Source organism: Athene noctua, chromosome 23 (genome assembly GCF_965140245.1).
Source record: "Athene noctua chromosome 23, bAthNoc1.hap1.1, whole genome shotgun sequence".
In the NCBI taxonomy this organism is placed as follows: Eukaryota; Metazoa; Chordata; class Aves; order Strigiformes; family Strigidae; genus Athene; species Athene noctua.
In genome coordinates this window covers 8,659,200-8,671,903 of record NC_134059.1, presented here as the reverse complement: position 1 = coordinate 8,671,903, position 12,704 = coordinate 8,659,200, and the positions used below count along the sequence as shown (strand labels likewise).

Sequence of the window (12,704 nt, the reverse complement as noted above, 5' to 3'; positions counted from 1 at the left end):
CCAGCGAAGCTCCTGCCCGCCCGGCCACGAGCTGCGGAAGGGCACGCGGGGAGCCCTGCGCCTTCTCCGAGCTGCGGGGAAGGGGGATCCAGGAAGGTGGAGAGGGCTCCAGGGAGCACTGCGGAAGGAATCAGCTCTGCAGGCTCCCAGAGGCACGGCCCCAGGCTGGACGGACACGGCCCTGCCCCTCCATCCCCACCGAGCAGGCGAGAGCCGCCGAACCCTTCCAGAGGGCAAACAGATGGGGCCTGGCAAAATGGCTCCAGAGCGCACGCTGCATCCTCGCCTGCATGCTAAACCAGTCCTTAACAGAAGAGACACGATTTGAGTCCCAAAACATAACAGCGAACATGAAATTGCTCTCAGAATACAACTGCAGAACAATCCTAGTCCAAGTGAAATTAATTTCTCCCTAAATGTTTTATCAAAAAAACCTCTGGCAAAGGCAGCAGGGGCATTTCAATAGAAACTCGGCACTAAATACATTTCTTTATATTCTCTACATTCAAAGCTTGATATACAGGCTAAACCACCAAACACGGGTGGTTGTTTTCAGAGCAATCCTGGCAGACGACTGCACAGATCTCCCGACTCGTATTTTTAAAATTCAAAATGGCCTTTGGTGTTCTTCCTAGCTCAGAGAAACTGGCTGATGATATATACCTCAAACTGCATCTGATTACCAGGAGGCAAACAACGCTGGAACGCACCAACCATTCATTTTTATTTCGAAGACATGAGATCTTTATTCCTATTTGCAGTACAAAGAAGTGAAATGACTGATGGCCAGACCTAAAAATGCATGTGGGTTTTTAGTGGGGTGGACGAGGAAGGGAGCTTGTTTTTTTTTTTTTAAATGACTACGATGTTTAGTCTATGATGTATCTTGAGTTGAGAACTTCTGGGATTTTTTACATAAACCTGTACTGGTCTGCAGACAGCTACTGAATGTTGTAGATCTGAAGCCAGGAAGCCAAGATGGATTAAACATCACCCTGATTCACACCTTCCAGGTGCCTGAATGATGTTAAGTGATTTCTTTTAAAAAGTGTTTCCAATTCTTTATTTCCTACTGTTAATAACCTTCCTAAGCTGACCCCGGAACACCCAGGCTGTGTGTCACCTTTGGCTGCCGCAGTGTCTGCGGGGCCCTCGGGCCCCTCCCGCCGAGCGTCGCGCCTGAAGGGCCGGGAGGCACCTCCGGGCCGAGCCGGGACCACCGCACCCTCCGGAGCCAAGGCGCGGGGTCTGTGGGGCCAGCGCTCGCTCTGCCCTCCCCAGGCACGCAGCCCGCGCCCCAGGCCTGTCCTCACCCCCTGTCCCAGTGGGCCCCGCTCCTCAGCCCCCAACACCGCCACCAGTAGGGGTTTACAGCCTGGCGAGGGCAGGGCGGGAGGATTGCCCCGTCCCCGCTCCAGCCGAGAAGCCCAGGTGACATCCAGCGGCACAGGAACACTCGGGGCTCTTGGGGTTGCTGGGCAACTCTGATGGAAACTTCTATAACCCCCCCCAGGCAAAAGCAGACACGGTCCCGTCTCGGGTGGGCGCGCTTGGAGGGGACGAGCTTCCCCCCGGCCGAGGTGTCGCTGCGGGGCCTCCACAGGCTCCTACAGCTCCCACCCGGCCGACAAAAAGATAAAAGTTTCAAATCACATCCAGCACACAAGGGAGACGTTCCCGTGTCGTCAGTCTGAAGCTGTACTGGGACCAAATGAGAAACAGCTGCACCTGCCCACTCGGTTATTAATTAGCACCTACAAGTCACTCGAATAGTGAAGTGTTACGAGGCAAAGTTCAGACCGTTGCTGAACCCCGTTCAGCGCCGCTCCGGGGACGGCACACGCCTGCAGACGCATTTCCTGCTGCCAGGGATTCTCTCCTGTGGGTTACAGCCTCCTGCTTGTGCTGTGAGAGAAGGAGCAACCAACTCCTAACCCTGCTCTGTTGTACCCTTATTGCATATTCCCACTCCTCGTGCTTATTTCTTTGTGTTGTAATTCCACCTTCCTCTATCTCGCCGTGCAGGAGGTTTTCCAGGCTGGTGACCCCTTTCCCTGCATCTCCTCCGCTTCGGTCTCTCTGAGATAAGGTGAGCAGTCATCCTCAAAGTACTGCCCGGCGTCATTTGCAGAAGTTGGCAGCACCAGGTCGTGACCTGCATCTCGCCCGCTCCCCGCCGGATCCGAGCGGGCCCTGTGGGGACAAGGGGCTGCTGCCGGCCTCCCCCCGCCCAGCTGGGCCCAGCCTCGCGCCCGGCTCGATGCCACGCTGCTGCAGCTGGATGTTGGGTCAGGCTCTCGCGCCAGGGCACCACCAGCCTGGGTCTGTGGGAACACACGCTCTCCAGTGCCGAACGCAGTGGATTTGAGGAGACAACTTTAGAAAGAGATAACTCACACAATCACATTAACCTTGTGGATTGCCTTTACCACGTTCCTGAAAAGAACACTTCATTATCATGCAGGAGGAAATAACGCACTTCGAGACACCAAAAACCAGAATACTTCAGATGTTTCTATAGCATCCAAATCCACAGTCATGAGACACCGGCTGTTTGTCTGTATTTGCTACCAAAAGTCAGTAATGAAAAGGCACTGAAGTAGAACACTGTGAGAACCAATATTCAAGTGTACCATGATCTGAGAGCGCTACAATGCAAGCTTTACATTTTTTATACAGGTAACTGAAGAGATATGGCAATCCAGAGCTTAACGGAATTAACTTTTTAACCGTATCTCAGGAAAATAATTTACAGTGTACCCAGCTACACAAACTAGACTGCTATTCAGCAAGTGAAGAGTGTGGCAGGATGGAGAGTAAACACACTAGTGACTTTCAATTTGAAGGCGTTACGTTCAACTGAGAGCAACCAACAATTCATGAAAAATTACAGGCTTGAGAAACACACATATTGCAAAGTAGCTTTAAGCAAGCATTTGTAAAGGTAGCTACGAAAACAGGCTGTGAAGGATGGCTGTCAGAGAGCGCCCAGAGTTCTGCCTGACAACCTCGGTGCTTTGCAAATGAAATTGCATTTCCACAGCAGATCACTGCTTTTACCACGCTGCATTTGCATGGCACAAAAAAAAGCAGAGAGACATAAGCCTGAACAAAGGCTTGCCATGGCTGTATTTCACATTGAAAGCTACACCTGAACCCAGCCCCGGGCACGGCAGCGCGCCCCGGCCGTCCCTGCGCCCCAAGAGCGGCGCCGAGGGCGGCTCCAACGGGGCCTTCACCGGCCCGCGGGGGCCAGCTCACCCCGACCCAGCGGCCCCCGCTGACAGTCCCCTCTTCTCCGGCAGTGCCTCGGCAGCCTCGTCCACCCCACGCTGGCAAACACCCCTCCCAGGACACTCGCCCCTTCCCCAAAACCATCTGTTCTTGCCTTTAAAACCGATTAGCTCAGAAGCCAGGCCGCCGCGTTCCGCTGCTGCTGGCGGGGCACCTGGGAGCAGGCTCCCAGTCCCACTGCGGCCCCGGAAAGATTAATTAACACAGACCCAAATACCAATTAGCAACCAAGAAGATGAACTACCTAGAACTCTGGTTTCGATGACGGTGTAACAGATCAATACAAGTCCACAATCTTCCTGCTGCATCTTCCCCTCCACCTTCTGTTCAGCAGAACTAAATAAGGAATTTACTCTCAAATACAAAGAAAAATATGAGCTCTTAAGCCAAATCTAGTACTCTCAGGAATAGTACTGCTTTAAAGAGGAAAATTGTTTCCATTCAGGGAAAAGGATGTGATTTAACTAACAGCCCATGAATGTGACAAGATATTCCTTAAAAAGAAGCATCCTGAATTAAAAGGAACCAAGAATGAATTCAGAGGCCTTAAAACAGAGCAACAATCAAAACCAGAGTAAATTTTTCAGCTGTAAATCTGAATGCACAATCCTTGTTGTATTTGAAGATCTTTAAGAATTATCTGCTGAAAACTACCCTGAAGCAGGTATTTCAATAATAAAGGAGCACAGTGCATAGCACGTTATACGAGTACGGCTTGTTTACTTCAGGAATTTTCTAAAAAGACAGTTTAGTTTTAAAGTGCCTTTGTTTTATAAAAGCAAAACGAAAACTCTTTTTAAAAAAATTAAGGAAATTATATCTTCTGAGCGTGATAAAACCCAGCCATTTTCTGCAACTGACTAGGCATTTCACTAAAGCCAGCCAAGAATCCAAGAGCAGTATCTAGAGAAAAACGACGAAGATGAAATATGCTGTTGAAATCATGGCTTCTAATAAAGGTTCATGTTTATTCCATTCTCAGCTTCACTCACACAGAAGAGAATGCCTCTCGCCACCGCAGAGTAGTGGCAAAATGACAGTTTCAAGGATTCTAAGTAAGTTCTATGCTGGCATGTAAACCCAGGCTTTTTTTTGCTTTTTTTTTTAAATAGAAAAGCAACACACATACATGCAAGAATTTTGATCAAGCCTGCCTACCCGAAGGAGAAAATTTCCTTGCAGGAATAAGTGGACTGCGAGTGCTCGATCGCTCGGCCCCCGTGCAAACCTCATTCCCCTGCAGCAGGGGCCGGGGGTGCAGAGGGGGGGTTTGGAGGCCAATACCGCCCGCACCACCCGCTCTGCCACCGGCGCCAGGTAAACCCGGCCTCACCTGCACTGCTCTGAGAGACACCAGCCCGCGGCACGGGGAGGAGAAGGGCTCTCCTGAAGGGAATAAAAAAGCACAAATTAAACCCATGGCGTTAAGCAGCACGGTGGCAAAAGCCACACGAGGCCTCGTTATCATTTGAAACGAACACGCCAAGAAAGAATAGAATAATTAGAGCGCGTTCATGGTGAAATCCTTAACGCAGTACTCATCGCAGTAAAATTTAAACAAAGGAGTATGTGAAAGGGAAAGGCAATGCTCTATGCCAACAATAATATGTTTATATAAAGACGAATATGAGAAACGAGATTGTAAGTTACACGCATGTAGTAATGCCCGTCCCTCGGCGGGGGCCCGGCCGTCCGCACCCGCACCGCGAGGTACGAGCTCACTGCGGCGGGACGCACCGTGGCAGGACAAACCCCCGGGAGACACGGCAGCCTCCAGCAGAAAGCAGTCCTTGCCCCGTTTTCTTTTTCCAGACCGCACATCTGCCCAGTTTCATGGAACTGGGATACCCTACGCATTCATCGTAGCAACACTGCGTGTTCTGGGCTTTTCTTAACTGTGGTAGAATGAATCAACCTTTCCTGCTTTTGTTTAAAACCAGCTCAGTTCCCCCCGCACCCCCGAGGAGGGAGGGCAGCCCTCCAGGCCAGCGCCCCCCGCGGGCTGAAGGGCCCGAGCTGCCCGCCTCAGCTCCTCAGACTGGCGGAGTAACGCAGCAGCCTGTTTAACCACCGCGCTGGCCTGCTGCCAGCTGCCAGCGAAACACAGAATTAGGGTAATGCCTTTCCTCCGAGAGGCAAAATTATCCTAGTGTGTACTCTGATCTCTGTTTTAACACGGCACATTTAGAATTCATCTGATTTTGCGAAAACAGCCTCGGAGCGCGGCGTGCCCTCCTCTCTGCCTTAATTGCCAAACATGCAAATGTTTACCCCCACATGGAGGCTTGTACCTACCTCAAGCACAAGACAAAATGTAAATGAACCTTATATACTCAGCTTCGAGTATTATGTCTCAAGTGCTGCATCCTGATCTGAGTCACTGTATTTGTCAGCACCGCTTTCATTCATTCTGCTCCAGAGAAGGGACCCCCGTGCACCAGCCGACTCCGAACACCTCCCTTAACTCCCGTCGGTAACGGGGGCACCAGGGAGCGATCACCACGCAATCCCACGGTCACGTGAGGAAACACACCCAGCAGTAAGCTGGCTTCTTGTAAGCTCATACAAGATCCCGATCTGGAGAGCGTTTGGTAAGATAAGGCCTCGCTAGCCTCAAGATCCTCACGTCCCAAGAGCACTGCGTGATTTAGGGGAAGATACTAACTCGAGAGGTTCGCTTGGTACCGAGAGCTGCAGAGTACCACATCCCCCTGCCAGGCACCTCGTCCTCTACTAACGCGTCGCAATTCAAATGAAGCTACAGCTCTGACGGCGCTCGAGGCGTCACGTCGGGAGGCTGCGGCTGAGCGCACACAAAGCGGCCGTGCACCAGCTCTGGACTGGGGTGTGCCGTGCGTAGGGCAAGCCACACGAAGGACTGCAAAAATAAAGACCCCATGAGCTCCACAAACAGGAGCTGGGAAGCCCTCACGAGCCCCAGCTGGGAGAAAAACTGCCGAAGCAGGAGCTGACAGCTCGCTGCAGGCCGGCGCTGCGGGCTGGAGACGGGGAACAAGTGCCCCCGTCGGAGGAAGGGCCCCAGCCAGGACTGTCAAAGCCAGCTAGGAAACAAATAGAGGGGAAAACAGGGTTTAACGGCTTCAGGAGCACCAACACTACTAAAAAAAAAAAAATCAGTCTGAAGGGGACTTTCCATCATTTTAAATCCTGCTGCACCATCTGATTAAAGCCCAGCTTTGACCCAATGGCACCAACACCCAGGGACAAAGCCGCGCGCCCTGGAAGCGCCTCTCAAGTGGAAGAGCTACAAGGCTCTGCCCGCTCCTTCCCAGATGCTAGTTACAGCCGCCGTGAAACCATAATAATTGCCACAGAGTAGCTGTATTCATCAAAGCCCCTTAGTTTGGAAGGAAAACACATTCCTTCCTACGTAGTATCTGGCAACTCAGGCTGCAGAAAGAGGAACTTGCAGATAATCAGTAACTTTGAGTCTGCAGCCTAGTTTTGATGTATTTTGGCTACCATGCTGCCATGAAGAAGGCAGGCATGCGGAGTTAGACTGATGAGTATTTTAGCAAGCAGGCCCGCCTGCACAGACAAGCATCCTTCTGGCTAAATCTGAATGCCGAATGCAACTCGTGGGTACCTTCGGGAGGATGAACTTTGCACTCAAAGACAATGGACTTGACTAAAACAAAAAGCTTTGGCTTGTCCTTAACAGAAATAAAAGAGCAGGCGGCAGTGCCAGGCAGTGACAAGGCTGATGTACTAATCCGAGTACCAGTGGGCAGGGAGGGTCCTCGAGCCACACGGCAACCGTCCTTTGGACGCATGTAAGCAGGCGATTAGCTCGAAACCAGCACTTACCGAGTGTGGCTGAAATACAAATGCTCTCGTTACGCTGAGCCGGCCTGCGCTGGCCTGCGTGCACCGACATACAAACACCACATTGCACAAAAAGCCTCATTTCTGTGTCCTGCCGTGCCGCTCGTCTGACCAAGCGATGATGAATTACACAAAACCAGAGGTATGGTTATAATCTGAAGCATCACCTAGAACGAAGGGATATCTAACTTTATTACCTAGACAGCCCAGATCCTGGCCTGAGCCCCGGGGCACTGGCAGAGAGCTCGGGACCGGCCCCGGCAGACTTTGCCATGCCAGCCCCTACTGAGAGCAGACCCACGGATTTTCCAGCCAGCCCGCACGCGCCCGGGCCAGACCTCGTCTGGGGCGCAGCAGCCGGCGGCACACCAGCCTTGTCCCCCCCCCTCAGCAAGGAAGGGCAGAGCAAGGCAGGGAAGGACAAATTCCTGCATCAACAAAATGGTCCATCATTTGTGATGCGCCGTTAACAGATGGCGTTCAAATTAACATTCATATCTTTCAAGTGTCTTATCAAACAAGACTAAACAGCATCTTGAAATTTCCATTTTAAATTTTCTATGAGCTTGCTAGAAGTATCAGACAGATTTTAGTGCTGTCAACTAAAGCTGTCGCTGCCTTTAATGGACTACACTACTATTTGAAATAAAGCAGTCCAGCCCCTGACGTGCTGTTCAGGGCCACAGGGACACCTGCACAGGCCTCACCTGGAGACGGGGCCAGCTCCCGAACACCGGAGTTGCCTTTCCGAAACGCAGAGACAGACCTTGAGCATCAAAGCCTTATACACACCCTGAAACTCAGAGACAAGGCAACGAGCTCCTCGCTGCCATGGTAAAGAGCCCTGAAGTTGGATCCCCTCAAACTTCTGTCCCGAGAGCACTCAGATCGAAGAGGCGCCGGGCACGCGAAGGGCCGCGGGCAGAGACGCTCCACGTCTCTCAGCACCGGGGCTCCTTTGAGAGCGCGCGGCTTTGACTGGGGAAAAACATGAACCACGGGACCTTCAAACCGAGCCGCGCCATTAGGGGCCTCCGAGAGCCCAGACACGGCACGTGCGCACCACGGAGCCCTCGCTCCGCCACCACCCCTCGCACCCTCCCGGGGTCAGCCCCAGGGGCGGAAGCCAAACGCCAAGTCACAGGTCTCCGCAGAGAACACCCTGCCAACAACTTTCCTAGTCACACGCACCCTAACTGGAGCGCTGCCACCGAGCGCCGCTGCGGCAGCCCTGCGAAAACACAACCAAGAACCACAGTGTGCTTCAAAATACTGGATGTAAGGACACGACGGCTAACGCTGAAAATTACTGCAAAAATCATCTGATGTGGTAAATAAGCTTGCAGTATGTTCCAGCATAGGAAAAATTGCTTCGGTTTGATTTGTTCCAACAGTTATATAAAATCAGCATAAAAATGCTAGTTCTTTTTTACAACTCAACCTGGCATTCGGTTTACAAGCTCTGGACAACTACGCTAAACAGCACAGGTCTTTGCAAGACTCCAGCAGCAGTTTCCTTCTGCTGAGAAAACCATTCCTGCATTTTATCCAGTTACTAACCCAGGGGAGAATTCTGCTCTGTCGGCAGCTCCACACCGCGTGCTCGGCGAGAGCCGCCCTCGGAGTCTGCCGGTGCCTTGCTGGAGGCCCCCCTGAAAATCCACTGCACCGAGATACCCGGCTTGAATTAAACCAACCGGCAAACCTTCAAAACCGAACAGACTTGCTTCTAAAAAGCAACCCGCTCTCCCCGTTAGATGGTATTTATTCACATGCCCGATGGTTTCATCCCTAACCACGGCTTTAGCTGGAACCGGGTCAGTCCTGTCCGTCTCTGGACCCCCGGCCCCGCGCTCCCCCCCCACCGGGGATGAGGGGACAGGCAACGCGCTGCCCTGCGGCACCTCCTGTTCGGAGCGCCAAAGGAACATCACCTGGCTCGGGCATTTTCTGCTCTTTGCTGCATCACCTTCTTCCAAGTCTTTCCTGCCCGTTTTAGCCTGACAGCTGGAGACATCTCTGTTATGGAAAGTCCCCGGACAGGAACACCCCCATTCCCCTCCATGGTAAACACAAGAAATCCCTTTGATCTTCTAACTATAGTTTCAGCTTCCACAAGCTTTCTCACTTTATAAGAGATTTATTGTTATTTTCTAACTCACCTAATTCGCTCATCATTTTTTTTTTAATCCTATTTTACATTTAACTTGCGGCTCTTTGTTCTTTTCTGTCTTCTTCATTCAGATGGGATTTCCAATTTTGGAAATAAAGACACCTTTCTAAGCCTGCCAGGGCTCTGTAGGTGCTTTTAAGGTGTGGTGCGGGTTTGTTTCTGTTTTGTTTTTTAATTTGTTTAGCAGGTGATATGCATCAGGACTGACTGCACAATCTCTAGACAGAAGTTGAGTTTTCATCAGCAGTCAAACAAGGAAAACGTGGATTAAATTATCTATCACCTGAAGTCAAAAAGCAAGGCAGCAGTTGTGACAGAAGTACCAGGTGTTAAACAAGGAAGCTGCACGAGAAATATCAGAGACTTCAGTCGTGGAAATACGGGTATCAGCTGGGAGTCCAGAGACAGGGTTTTCCCGAAGAAAGCTCCTTCCTAAGGCGTCAGGCTCAGCCTGGATCGCCCCGCCAGGAAAGCGGCGGATCCGAAGCTCCTTACCCCGTGAATCACCGGCCCGTGTGGCCGCAGGTGCCACTATGCAGCATCACCCCGACGTCTGACGGCATGCTGCTAAAGACGATTTTACCACAGTGATCTGATATCGCGACTAACTAACGGGTCCTCAAAATTAACCCAGATCTATGGAAAAGGAAAACCCAGAGCTTGTTCTCGGTGTCTGGGAAATTAGAAACCGGCAGCGGGGAGCGACGGCGCCCTGGCGAGCCGCGCTGCCCCCGCCGCACCTGCCGGGAAAACCACCAGATACCGGAGCGCCGCTGCCGCCGCCCCCCGGCCCCGGGCAGGGGCCCTCCCGGGAGCCACCGAGTCGCCCGGAAGCTCCGCTCGGCCCCGCGGGCGACCGCCGCCCGCTCCGAGCCGCGCCGGGTGTCAAACGCGAACTACGGCGGCGCGGAACCGAGAGCCCCCCCCGCCGCCCCCGGCCCCGGGCCCTCGCCCCGCCGCAGCCCCCGGGCCGGGCCGCCCGGCCCCGGCGGCGGGACGGAGCCGGCGCCCCCCCCGCCGGGCCGCGGGAAGCGAGCGGCGCCCGCCAGCGCCGCCGCGGGGCCGGGGCGAGACGCCGGGGCCCCCCGCGGGAGAGAGGCAGCCCCGCTCGGCGGAGGCGCCCGCCCGCGGCCGAGGAAACTTTCCCAGCCCGGCACCCGCCCCCCCCTCCCCGCCCGCCGCCGCCTACCCGCGGCCCGGGCCCCGCCGCCGCCGCCGGGCGGGCGCTCCCGCACCCCGCCGCGGCCCTCCCGCCCGCCCCGCAGGGCGCCGGCGCGGCGGGGCCTACCCGCGGCCGGCTCGGCGGCGGCGGGGCGCGGGTCCGGCGGGCGCGGCGCGGCCTGCGGCGGGCGGCTCACCTGGGCGCACGGTCTTGAGGCGCACGGGCTCCCTGAAGTGCCGGACGACGGCCAGCGTGTCGCGGTGCGTGAGGCCGCTGACGGGGGTGCCGTTCACCTCCAGCAGCACGTCGCCCGGCGCCGGCGCCTTGCCCGAGAGCAGCGCGGGGCCCGGCGCGCCCTCGCCGCCCGGCGGCAGGCGGCCCGCCAGGTACGGGAACTCGCCGCGCTCGGCGCCGCCGCGCAGGAGGTCGGGGTCGGGGCCCGCCGGGCCGCCCCAGGACACCACGCACTCCTGCACCTTGCTCAGCCAGTGCCGCTTCCTCCGCAGCGTCCTGGACATGCCGCCCCGCGGGGCCCGACCGAGCCCGGCCGCGGCTGCCGCCCGACTGCCGCCGCCCCGCCCCGCCCCCGCCGCGCGCGCCGCGCCCCGCCCCCGCCCCGCCCCGCCGCGCCCCGCCCCGCCGCGCGCGCCCTCGGACCCCGCCCCCGCCGCGCCCCGGCGCCCGCGCTTGGCCCCGCCCCGCCCCCGACCCCTGGGCGGGGCTTGTGCCGTGACTGGCAGCGCGGCGGCCCGGGCCGGGCCTCGCCGGTCCCGCCCGTGCTGGGCGCCTCGGCCCCGCCAGGGCCCCCCCCGCCGGCAGGGCCCCCCCCGCCGGCAGGGCCCCCGGATCGGGCAGGAGCCCCGCGGCCCCGCGGCCCGGGCTGTGCTGTGTGGCGGCAGCTGGGGGCCCTCGGCCGCTCTGCCGGGACCCCCCGGCGCCAGGCCCGGCGCTTCGCCCCGGCCCTCGCTCTCCGCTCAAGTGGGGAGGCCTGCGCCCCTTCCCGCAGCCTCGCCCCGTCCCGCAGCCTCGCCCCTCTCCCGGCACGTTCCGTGTCCCCGTTTGCCGCGGCGCAGGCGAAGGGGCCCGGGTCGCGGCGGCCCGGCGGCTCAGCGCTGGTCCGGGCGTGTCAGGCCGAAGCCGAGGTCAGAGCCATGGCTGCGGTTCGGATGTACCCATGAAGACGTTTTTTTGACTGGAAAACACAAATCCCGCGCGTTTGCTCTCCACGTGAGCTTGTTTCATTCATCCGCGTATCAGAGGTTTGGCCCCGCAAGGGGCTGGCGCCAGGCAGGGGTTACGCAGCAGGGCCGCGCCGTGGGAACAGGGCGGTTGGAGCGTGGCACAGCTCCTTGACACGCGAAACACTCGAAAGTAACCACGGGAGAGTCCATTCAAAATCAGTGTCACCGCTGAAAAAGCTGAAAATTAGTCCTTTGAAAGATTTGTGGTTCAAATTGCAAATTTCTCTGCTCGGTCCTCTTTAAGTTGTTTTACTCAGAGGCTGAATTTCCACCACAAACCTTTTTTTGACGTCTGCAATGTTTTAGGAGTGTCTTGAGGGCTCCGGCTGCGCCCCGTGGGCTGAAGTCTTGCTGGGCAGCGGGGCTGCGTTCAACCCGAGTCCCGAGAAGGTGTGGCATTGCCATTGTTTGCAAATAAAGAGGTGTGACTTTGCATAACTCAAATACTTCTTTCCTTTCCCTAGGAGGAAATGAAGAAGCCGGTATCTGCAGAGTCCAAAGAATGTTTGCAGAGCTGTAAAACAATGGATTTCTGTTTCCCTTGCTGTGTCCTTGTGTTCACCACAGTTTACCCGACAGAGCACATTGCACCTATCACATTTCAGCACAGAATATTTTGCAATGGTAAATAGCAGCGAGGGGTTAATTTCTGTGTAGTAGAAAAACCACTGAGAAACCTGCTCATACCAAACACCAAGAGCCTCTGCTGCTCGGCATTTTCCAGTCCTTGCAGATTCCTCCGCCTTTAAGGCCTGTTAGCCTGTGACTTACAGAGTGCCAATTACCAAAAAAGCAAGTACTCCCCCCTCAAATAGTGCCCCAAAATAGTCTCCCTGAAATAGTCCCTCCCATAACAGTCCCCCCTTGAAATAGTCCCGCCCTGAAATAGTCCACCTGAAATAGTCCCCCCAAAATATTTCCCCCCTGAAACACTCCCCCCCGAAACACTCCCCCCCAAATACTCCACTTCTAACCTCACTTCCCTGCG

The 12,704-nt window shown here is 55.7% G+C and overlaps 1 protein-coding gene across 3 annotated transcripts in view; it reads right to left on the bottom strand.

The window, feature by feature from the left end:
• Positions 1 to 11,044, bottom strand: part of MAGI3 (membrane associated guanylate kinase, WW and PDZ domain containing 3) — a 67,737-nt gene extending 56,693 nt beyond the window's left edge. For all 3 annotated transcript variants that reach the window (XM_074925291.1, XM_074925292.1, XM_074925293.1), the window contains exon 1: positions 10,672 to 11,044. In XM_074925291.1, coding sequence (XP_074781392.1) covers positions 10,672 to 10,993 — 322 coding nt within the window. In that variant the 5' untranslated portion in view covers positions 10,994 to 11,044. The remainder of the gene's footprint in view (positions 1 to 10,671) is intronic.
• Positions 11,045 to 12,704: the final 1,660 nt, after the last annotated feature.